The sequence below is a fragment of the Pelecanus crispus genome, chromosome 22 (assembly GCF_030463565.1).
Source record: "Pelecanus crispus isolate bPelCri1 chromosome 22, bPelCri1.pri, whole genome shotgun sequence".
Lineage (NCBI taxonomy): Eukaryota > Metazoa > Chordata > Aves > Pelecaniformes > Pelecanidae > Pelecanus > Pelecanus crispus.
In genome coordinates this window covers 3791276-3801419 of record NC_134664.1, presented here as the reverse complement: position 1 = coordinate 3801419, position 10144 = coordinate 3791276, and the positions used below count along the sequence as shown (strand labels likewise).

The following is a 10144-nucleotide window of genomic DNA, read 5'->3' as shown; positions in this document are numbered from 1 at the left end:
CCTTTTGTTATTGTAGCAAACAAGTTGCAAAGCGGCGGCAGCAGCGGGCAGGGGCGGGCAGGGCTGCGGGCAGCAACGGGCAGGGCTGCAGGCAGCAGCGGGCAGGGCTGCAGGCAGCAGCGGGCAGGGGCGGGCAGGGCTGCGGGCAGCAACGGGCAGGGCTGCAGGCAGCAGCGGGCAGGGCTGCGGGCAGCAGCGGGCAGGGCTGCGGGCAGGGCTGCAGGCAGCAGCGGGCAGGGCTGCGGGCAGGGCTGCAGGCAAGGCAGCGGGCAGCGGGCAGGGCTGCGGGCAGCAGCGGGCAGCAGCGGGCAGGGCTGCAGGCAGCAGCGGGCAGGGCTGCGGGCAGGAGCAGGCAGGAGAGGGCAGGGCTGCAGGCAGGGCAGGAGCAGGCAGGGCTGCAGGCAGCAGCAGGCAGGGCTGCAGGCAGGGCTGCAGGCAGGGCGGCGGGCAGCCGGAGGAGATGCAGCGGCAGCCGGGCCCCGAGTGAGGAGAGCCGGGCGGCAGAGGTGAGTAGCCAGCCCTGCCCCGGTGCATGCCCCCCTCCCCGGCCCCGCATCGGCCCCAGCCCCGCTGCGCCCCACGTCCCACGGGCATCCCCACCCGTGTCCCCTCATCGAAGCCCCGCGCCCGGCCCGCCGCCCCTCGCTGCCCACCCCGGCTGCCCGCTGCAGCAGCCCCTGGTAAGCCACCGTGCTGCACTGGGGGGCACGGGGGGCACGGGGACACCCCCCCCCCCCCCGCCCAGGCAGCCCCTCGGCACCTCTCCCCGCTTTCCTCCCACCGGTAGCCCCAAACCCCGCTCCCACGCTGCACCAAAGCCGGGGAAACACCCGTTTGCAGCTGGTGGGCAACCTCGGGATGGAGCTGGGCCACTGCCCCACGGAGTCCCAGGAGTCGGGATGTGGCGGGTACGGCCCGTTGGCACCCGCTTTGCTGGGGCATCCCGCCCGCCTTCCTCCCCACGCTCCTCTGCCTCCCTCCACGAGCCAAGGCTCCAGGTGCGGGGAGCATCCCGCTCCCCAGCCCGCGCAGCGGGGCTGCGGGCAGAAGCCAGGCTGGCAGCCGGGAGGCACAGGCAGGAGCGAAGTCCCCACCCAGGCACCCGCCAGGCGCTTTGTCCCTGCCCTTGGGAATATCTGGGAGCAAAGTTAGTGGTGCCGGAGCCAAGGAGATTAGGCCGGAGTCAGGGGCTGCGGGAGCTGGCTTCCCCCCACCCCGCGCTGCTCGTCCCCCTCCTGGGCTGGGGGACAAGGCCGGCTCCAGCTCTAGCGCTCGGGCCGCGGGATCAGCGGGGTTTTCTTACGGCAGGAGCGATGCGGGCTGGGGAGGAGGGGAGACCTCGATCCCAGCCCCGCGCTGCCGCAGGAGGAGCCCTGACAGGTTTGTGAAAAGCCCCCAGCCACGTCCCCTCGGCTGGGACAAAAGGCTCGCCCAGAAATGTCACTTCCCATCTGGAACAGGGCGGTGAGGTGCCTCATTATCCCTCTGCTTCGCTCCGAGGCTGGGGCAGGAGGGGCCTTTTGGGGTCTGCTCTGCCTGCGGCGCCTACGGGGAGAGAGCCGGGGAGCGCTCCCGGCTCCAGGGGGGAGCTGGAGCCAGGGAGAAGCCGTCTCCAGCCCCCGCTCACTCCAGTTTCCCCCAAACCAGACTGGACTGAGTTTCAGATGGGGCTGGAGCCGGCCCTGGCCCTTTGAGTCTTTCGCAGAGCAGCCGGCATTGGCCTTGGGGTCCAGCCACCGGAGCTGGGGGGAGCCGGGACTGACAGCGGGGCCCCTGGACGCTCCTTCCAGGGCAATCCTGGACAGCCCCTGCTCACAGAGTCCCCGCCGCCCTCTTTTTACCTCTTTTGGCCTCAAAATGGAGCCCTGAGGCAGAGTGCACCAGGCAGGCAGGGCCCCTGGGGACGGACGGGCTGGCAGAGAGCAGGCAGGAGCACCGGCATCAGGGCAGCACCGGGACGGGTGCCCACGGCCGCGTTAGCACCCACGGGGTGAGCCCCGTAACGCGGCGGGGTGCTCGGGGCTGTGCCCCGACCATGGGGGGTGCCCAGAGGTGTCCCCGTGGCCGACGGCGTCTGGCTCGTGTCAAGCCGGAGGAGCTGGGCCAGCGGCATCGCTGCGGCGAGAGGGGGGCCGTGGCCCCGCGCCCGCGCGGCGTGGGGGGACAAGCAGGCAGGGCGCGGGCAGGACAGCCTGCCTCCCGTCCCGCGGATAAGCGGCGCGAAGCAGGGGCTGACGGCTTGTTGTGTCTGCCGCCGGCCCAAGGTTTTTCCCAGGCCCCGGAGCGTTGCACCCGCCATGACGCAGAGCCGGGACCCTGCTGCGGCGGCACTGCGGCGGGCGCGGAGCCCTGGCACGGCCGCAGCTGGGGGGGTGAGGAGGGGGGGATGCTCGCGGGGCCCCGGCACGTGTGCGTGTGCATGCGGCTCTTGGCGCGTACGCGGTCTGGCAGGGGAGGCAGGAAAGGGAGAAGCCCGGCAGCGAGCGAGGGGTTAAGGAGCGGCGCCAAGCTGGGGCTCTGTTTAGTCTGGCCCCCGCGCCAGCAACGGGGCAGGCAGCGCGGAGCAGGCGTCCAGCACCCCGGCCCGGCGCGAGCGCTTGCACGCGTGCGGGCGCCCTTGCACGCTGCGTACGCGCCGGCGTGCTCGCCGCCAGGCTGTTGGCGTGACACGGCCGGCGTCCCCGCACCCGTGCGTGCCGTCCAGCGTGACGCCGTGGGCCAGCTCTGGTTCTGCTGCCGTCGGAGCCGGGGACCGCAGGGAGCTGGGGACGCCCCGAGCGTCCCGGCATTGCCGTAACCCCTGTGCCTCTTCCCGCCGTGGACGGGGACCGTGGAACCCAGGCATCCGGGCTGGCCCCCCCTGCTCCGAGGTGACACACGGCTTTGTCCTGCGTCCTCCTCACCCGCCACGTGCCGTTTCGGGGGGCTGCCGCGCCTCTGGTGCCACACAGGGACCGTGCGTCCATCTTGGCGGCACCGACCGCCCCGCGTCTGCCCTGTGGGCACCGGCACCCCCGTACGGTGCTTAACTCCCAGCTCGGTGGCCACAGCAGCCGTGCAGGCGAGGGCAAGGGGGGACGGCAAGCCCCCTGCCGCGGGGTGACAGGCAGGGCCGTGCCGTGCCGTGCCTTGCAGGGGAGCAGCGCCATGTCCCTCGGCGCGCCCACGAGCAGCGACGCCTGCCTGAGCATCGTGCACAGCCTGATGTGCCACCGGCAGGGCGGGGAGAACGAGACCTTCGCCAAGCGGGCCATCGAGAGCCTCGTCAAGAAGCTCAAGGAGAAGAAGGACGAGCTCGACTCGCTCATCGCCGCCATCACCACCAACGGCGCCCACCCCAGCAAGTGCGTCACCATCCAGCGCACCTTGGACGGGCGGCTCCAGGTAACCCTGCCGCAGCAGCCTGACGGCCTCCGTGCCCCCCACGGCCCTCCCCAAGCGGGGGAGACTGGGGTGTCAGGGTGCCCCATGACCCCCAAGACCCCACAACCCTCCCTGAGCAGGGGGGGGGACCCAGGTGCCCCATGACACCCCATGCAAGCGCTCCCCAAGCTTGTGGGACATGGGTGTTGGGATGCCCTGAGACCCCTCAGCCCTCCCCAAACTGGGGGAACCCAGGCGTCCTGGTGCCCCGAGACCCCCCAGCCCATGCCCTGGTGCCCTCAGACCCCCCAGCCCTTCCCAAACTGGGGGAACCCAGGCATCCTGGTGCCCTGAGACCCCCCAGCCCTCCCCAAACTGGGGGAACCCAGGCATCCTGGTGCCCCGAGACCCCCCAGCCCATGCCCTGGTGCCCTCAGACCCCCCAGCCCTCCCCAAACTGGGGGAACCCAGGCATCCTGGTGCCCTGAGACCCCCCAGCCCTCCCCAAACTGGGGGAACCCAGGCATTCTGGTGCCCTGAGACCCCCCAGCCCTCCCCAAACTGGGGGAACCCAGGCATCCTGGTGCCCTGAGACCCCCCAGCCATCCCCAAACTGGGGGAACCCAGGTGTCCTGGTGCCCTGAGACCCCCCAGCCCTTCCCAAACTGGGGGAATGCAGGCGTCCGGGCAGCAAGGGGCCTGCTGGAGGGGCCCCCCTGGGGAGGGGCACACAGGGGGGACCCCCGGCACGTCGAGCCTGTGGCTCCGGGCTGGAAGCCACGCTGACTTCAGTGTCTGGGCTTGCGCCCACCCACCCGCAGCTGCGGCTGCCCTGGGGATGGGGGGACGGGCAGAGGTCCCCACCCTGCCGGGGCAGATGCATTCAGGCAGGGGCAGCTGCAGGCAGTGTTGCCCCCCGCCCGCGGTCCCCCCTGCCCCACGCTGGCATCACCCCTCCGTCTCTGCCCCCCTTCCCGGCGTGAGTCACTGTCTGGCAGCCTGCGAGCGGGGACGGGGGAGCTCGGGGGGGGCTCAGTCTGGAGCCGGGGAGGCGCAGGGGCAGCCCCCCAGCCACCGTGGGGTCCCGGCCCGGTGCCAGCCTCCGTGCCAGGGGGGCTGCTGGGGGGTCCGGTGCCGGACACGCAGTTCGCAGCACTGTACAGCCGGGTGGGTGCAGTCAGCTGAGGTTTTTGGGGGGGGTATCCCCACGCCTCCGCCTCGCCGCCCCGCTGTCCCCATCCCGTCCGTTCCCCCCCGCAGGTGGCCGGCAGGAAGGGGTTCCCCCACGTCATCTACGCCCGGCTCTGGCGCTGGCCCGACCTACACAAAAACGAGCTGAAACACGTCAAGTTCTGCCAATTCGCCTTCGACCTCAAGTACGACAGCGTCTGCGTCAACCCTTACCACTACGAGCGCGTGGTGGCCCCCGCCATCGGTGAGCCAGTCCCACCGCCGGGACCCCCGGGCCGGGGGGGCCGCCCCGCTCCCACCCCCAGCACCCATCACACCCCCGCCCCCTCCCCACCTCTCCCCGCAGGCCTGAGCATCCCGAGCACAGGTGAGACCCCCGCACGGGGCCGGCGGGGAGCGCCCCCGGAGCCAGCACCCCCTCCCCGCAGCGGGTCCCCGTGCCCCCCATGGTCTCCGGTGTGTGTCCCCCCGCCCTCCCCAGTGCCCCCCACGCGCCTGGTGAAGGAGGAGTTTGTCCATGCCTGTGTGCAGATGGAGGTGCCACCTGGCCGGGAGCAGGGGGCCAAGCGGGCACCGCCGCTGCCCCCCGCTGAGCCCTACCACCAGCCGCTGCCCCCCCTGCAGCTCCCCGACTCCCCCCGTGTCCCTGGGAGCCTCTACCCCACGCTGCCCATGTCACCCCCAGGTGAGACCCCCCACCCTTAACCCCCATCCCCTGGGAAGGGTTTGGGGGCATCAGCCTGAGCCCCCCCCACACCCCATCCCATCCCCCCCCCCCCCCGACAGTGGCCCCCGGCGGCTCCCTGCTCTCGCTGCCCCACGGCGAGGGGCTGCTGCAGATCACCTGCCCCACGCCGCCCCCGGCCGCCCCGGCGCAGACCCCCCCCGCAGAACGGCTACCCCAAAGCGCCCTACCACAGTGAGTACCGGGGACACCCTGCGTCCCCCGGCTCGGCGGGGGTCCCACACGGGGACAACACCCCCCCCCGCCCCGCCGGCCACCCCCTCTCTTGCCCAGGTTCCCCGGCGAGCTGGACCGGTGCCGTCTACGCACCCAGCCCCGAGGGGCCACAGCCCACCCCGCCACCGCCGCCGCCCAGCAGCCGCAGCCGCCCGCAGCTCCCGCTCCACCACCCCAACCACTACTGTAGGTTTGGGGGGCACTGGGTGGGGGTCATTCCGCAAGGTGCCAGCCCCTGCGCTGACCCCGTCTCTGCCCCCTCCCCAGGGCCCCCACACCATAGCTCCGCGCCGTACCAGCAACCTGTGTCCACCCACCCCGGTAAGTGCCCCCCACCCTAATTAGCATGCTGACAATCACCCCCTCCCCAAGCCATGGGTACCCTGACCCCCCCCCAATCTGTGTGTGTCCCCCTGCCCCAAGCCATGGGTGCCCTGACCCCCCCATACATGTGTCCCTCCCTCCCCGAGCCATGGGTGCCCTGACCCCCCCGTCCGTGTGTCCCCCCCGCCAGGGCCGGAGTTTTGGTGCTCCATCGCCTACTTCGAGATGGACGTGCAGGTGGGGGAGATCTTCAAGGTGCCGTCCAGCTGCCCCGTGGTCATCGTGGACGGTTACGTGGACCCCTCGGGGGGGGACCGCTTCTGCCTGGGGCAGCTCTCCAACGTGCACCGCACCGACGCCAGCGAGCGGGCCCGGTGGGGCGGGGGGCGACGGGGGGGCGGGGGGGGGGGGTGCAGAGCAGGGATGGGGCTGGGGGGGGGGGGGAAGGAGGGGGTAGCGGGGGGATGCAGGCGTGAACGGGGGGTGAAGGGGTGGGGGGGTGAATGGGGGGTGAGGCATGGGGCAGAAGGGGGAGATGGGGGGCAAAAGGGTGCGTGGGGGCGCAGGGGTGATGTATGGGGCAGAAGGGGGGATATGGGGGCAACTGGGGGATATAGGGGGCAACTGGGGGTATATACAGGGCAGAAGGGGGGATATAGGGGCAAATGGGGGATATAGGGGCAAAAGGGGGATATAGAGGGCAGAAGGGGGGATATACGGGGTGGAAGGGGGGATATACAGGGCAGAAGGGGGATATACGGCGTGGAAGGGGGGATATAGGGGGCAATTGGGGGATATACGGGGCGGAAGGGGGGATATACGGGGCGGAAGGGGGGATATAGGGGCAAATGGGGAATATATGGGGTGGAAGGGGGGATATACGGGGCAGAAGGGGGGATATACGGGGTGGAAGGGGGGATATAGGGGCAGAAGGGGGGATATACAGGGCGGAAGGGGGGATATAGGGGCAAATGGGGAATATACGGGGCGGAAGGGGGGATTAGGGGCAAATGGGGATATACGGGGCGGAAGGGGGGATATACGGGGCAGAAGGAGGGATATAAGGGCAAATGGGGAATATACAGGGTGGAAGGGGGGATATACAGGGCAGAAAGGGGGATATAGGGGCAAATGGGGAATATACGGGGTGGAAGGGGGGATATACGGGGCGGAAGGGGGGATATACGGGGCGGAAGGGAGATAATACGTCGTGGAAGGGGGGATATAGGGGGCAATTGGGGGAGGATGGCAGCTGGGGGTCATGGTGGGGGAGATGGGCAATGTACAGGACAGAAGGGGGACACAGCGGGCAAATGAGGGAGGTACAGGGCAGGTGGGGGGGTATGGGGGGCTAATGGGGGATTTGGGGGGCAGCGGGGGGATGCTTCGGGGGGGTGCCGGTGCTGACGGTCCCTGCGGGTCAGGCTGCACATCGGGAAGGGCGTGCAGCTGGAGTGCCGGGGCGAGGGTGACGTGTGGATGCGGTGCCTGAGCGACCACGCCGTCTTCGTGCAGAGCTACTACCTGGACCGGGAGGCCGGGAGGGCCCCCGGGGACGCCGTGCACAAGATCTACCCCGGCGCCTACATCAAGGTGGGGCGGCCCCGGGGGGCAAGGGGGGACCCCAGGGAGGGAGGGAGCCCCATGCCCATGTTAAAGGGGGTCCTGGGCAAGGGCTCTGCCATGCTGGGGGGCAACGGAGGGATCCCAGGGATGGAGGGAGCCCTATGTGTTAAAGGGGTTCCCGGGCAAGGGGTCTGCCATGCTGGGGGGCAACGGAGGGACGCCAGGGAGGGAGGGAGCCCCATGCCCATGTTAAAAGGGTTCCTGGGCAAGGGGTCTGCCATGCTGGGGGGCAACAGAGGGACCCCAGGGAGGGAGGGAGCCCCATGCCCATGTTAAAGGGGGTCCTGGGCAAGGGGTCTGCCATGCTGGGGGGCAACAGAGGGACGCCAGGGAGGAAGGGAGCCCCATGCCCACGTTAAAGGGGGTCCCAGGCCCTCAGTGCCATGGGAAAATGGAGAGGCTCCAGGGATGGAGGGCCCCCCATGCCCATGCTGAACCCCCACCGATGCTGCCCTGCTCAGGGGTCCCCCCGCATTGACCCCCCCCCAGGTATTTGACCTGCGCCAGTGCCACCGCCAGATGCAGCAGCAAGCAGCCACGGCGCAGGCTGCAGCCGCCGCTCAGGCAGCCGCCGTGGCCGGCAACATCCCGGGTCCCGGCTCAGTGGGAGGCATCGCGCCCGCTGTGGGTGAGTGAGCCCCCGGGGCACGGACTGGGGGGGACAGGAGCCCTGTGGCTATGGGGATCCCCCCTTCATGGTTGCGTCCCTCCCGGGCAGGGCTTTCGGCGGCGGCAGGGATCGGCGTGGACGACCTGCGGCGGTTGTGCATCCTGCGGCTGAGCTTCGTCAAGGGCTGGGGGCCCGACTACCCGCGGCAGAGCATCAAGCACACGCCATGCTGGATCGAGGTGCACCTCCACCGTGCCCTGCAGCTGCTGGACGAGGTCCTGCACACCATGCCCGCCGCCGAGCCGGCCGCCCTGCGCTAACCCCGCCCTTCTGTAATTTAATTTTTGTAAGAAAAAGCCAAAAAAAAAAAAAAAAAAAAGCAGCAGAAAGGACTGAAAACGCGTGGTGGGGCCGGGCGTCAACCATTATTTAGTGAACGGGTTTGGGTTTTGCCGCTGGGCTCTGGCTGTGCCTTCCGTGGGTGCTCGGCGCTGTGGAGGGTGAGGCCTGCGCTTCCAGCTGCGCTTCCAGCTGCAATTCCAGCTGCAATTCCAGCTGTGCCCACAGCTGCCCCCCCAGCTGTGTCCACAGCTGCCCCCCCAGACTACATTTCCCAGCGGCCCCCGCGGCGCGGGGGAAGCGGCTTCCCCCCGCCGCGGACTCCATTTCCCGGCAGCCTTCGCGCTGCCGCCATTTTCCCGGCGGCCCCCGCGGCCTTGGCGATGCCAAGATGGCGGCGGGGAGCGGCGGCCCGGCGGCGCGGGAGCTGTTCGCTGAGGGGCTGCTGCAGTTCCTGCGACCGGCGGTGCGGCAGCTCGACGGACACGTCCACGCCGTCAGGTCCGGGAACCGGGAGCGGGGGTCCGGGAGGAGGGAGGAGGGCCCGGGGCGCCTGAGGGGAACGGTGGGAGCGGGGCTGAGGGGCAGGTACGGCCGGGCGGGGGGCAGTTTTGGGGGGACGAAGGGCTTTCGGAGCACCTGGGGGGGGGGGAATGGAGGGGTTGGTGGCTGGGCTGAGGGGGCCGCAGGGGTTGGTGCTGCGGGGGGGGGCAGGTCCCTGGGCTGAGGGGCATTAGGGGTGCGTGTGGGGTGGGGGTTGGAGGCGGGGGGAGCGTAGCTGGGTTGGGGAGGGTTCGGGATGGCTGGGGGGGTGCAGGTCAGCAGGTGGGTGGGGTGAGCGGTTGGACCGGAGGGAGTTAGGGGTGCAGGTTCCTTGTTGGCGGGGGGGTTTGGGGCTGGGGTCGAGGGTTTTGTCCTGGCCTCTGAGCCGCCTGTCCCCTCCGCAGGGAGAGCCAGGTGGAGCTGCGGGAGCACATCGACAGCCTGGCCACAGGTGAGACATGGCGGGGGTCACCTCTGCAGCCTGTCTGCGGGAGTGCAGCGGGGTTTGTCCCACATCCCCCGGGTGTCCGCGGTGCCCTGGGCCCGCTCCCACCCTCTGCCCTCCCCCGCCCCAGAGCTGTGCCGCATCAATGAGGACCAGAAAGTGGCGCTGGACCTTGACCCCTACGTGAAGAAGCTGCTGAACGCTCGGCGCAGAGTGGTGCTGGTCAACAACATCCTGCAGAACGCCCAGGTCAGTGCAGGGACCCCGGGGGGTTGGGGGCCGCAGCGTTTTGGGGAATCCCAGTCCCCCTGCCCCCATCCCCATCCTGATGGCTGCCGCTCCCCTGTGCAGGAACGGCTGCGGAGGCTGAACCACAGTGTGGCCAAGGAGACGGTGCGGAGGAGAGCCATGCTGGAGGCGGCGGGCGGCTACCCCCAGGGCCTGCCCGGCAAGTGAGGCCCCCGCGGCAGCGCCGGGCCGGATCCGCCTTGCACCACGGCTGTGCCGACAGCCCCGTGAGCTGGGCCGGAGCAGGAGCGGCCCTGGACGGTGACGGGTGCGACTCTGTAAGGACAGCAAACGGAACGGGCTGCTGGTGAGCGTCCGCAGCACGGGAGGGGGTGAGAAATCCTGCACAGTGAGGCTGCAGCTCTTCAGCCGCAGCTAAAGGAACCGGGGGTCCCTGAATTGTATTTCCAGATTTGTAGGTGCTGTAATAAAAGTGACTGCGTGTTGCTTGTGG

General features: G+C 70.2%; 2 protein-coding genes across 2 annotated transcripts; both read left to right on the top strand.

Annotated features, from left to right (window-relative positions):
* The first annotated feature begins 3147 nt into the window (after nucleotides 1-3147).
* Nucleotides 3148-8395, top strand: LOC142595634 (mothers against decapentaplegic homolog 4-like). The gene is given in 12 exon segments (XM_075724356.1): nucleotides 3148-3384; nucleotides 4624-4798; nucleotides 4901-4921; nucleotides 5036-5239; nucleotides 5341-5432; nucleotides 5434-5473; nucleotides 5573-5701; nucleotides 5783-5836; nucleotides 6030-6213; nucleotides 7264-7432; nucleotides 7955-8093; nucleotides 8184-8395. Coding segments are annotated over 12 exon segments (1656 nt in total).
* Nucleotides 8396-8805: 410 nt separating this feature from the next.
* Nucleotides 8806-9858, top strand: SNAPIN (SNAP associated protein). The gene is made up of 4 exons (XM_075724525.1): nucleotides 8806-8915; nucleotides 9362-9408; nucleotides 9533-9651; nucleotides 9754-9858. The coding sequence occupies exons 1-4, from the start codon at nucleotides 8806-8808 to the stop codon at nucleotides 9856-9858; spliced, it is 381 nt and encodes a 126-aa protein (XP_075580640.1).
* Nucleotides 9859-10144: the final 286 nt, after the last annotated feature.

Coding starts and splice junctions, on each gene's coding strand:
- SNAPIN (XM_075724525.1), top strand. CDS start 8,806: ATGGCGGCGGGGAGCGGCGGCCCGGCGGCGCGGGAGCTGTTCGCTGAG. Junction 8,916..9,361: donor GGACACGTCCACGCCGTCAG/GTCCGGGAACCG, acceptor TCCCCTCCGCAG/GGAGAGCCAGGTGGAGCTGC. Junction 9,652..9,753: donor ACATCCTGCAGAACGCCCAG/GTCAGTGCAGGG, acceptor TCCCCTGTGCAG/GAACGGCTGCGGAGGCTGAA.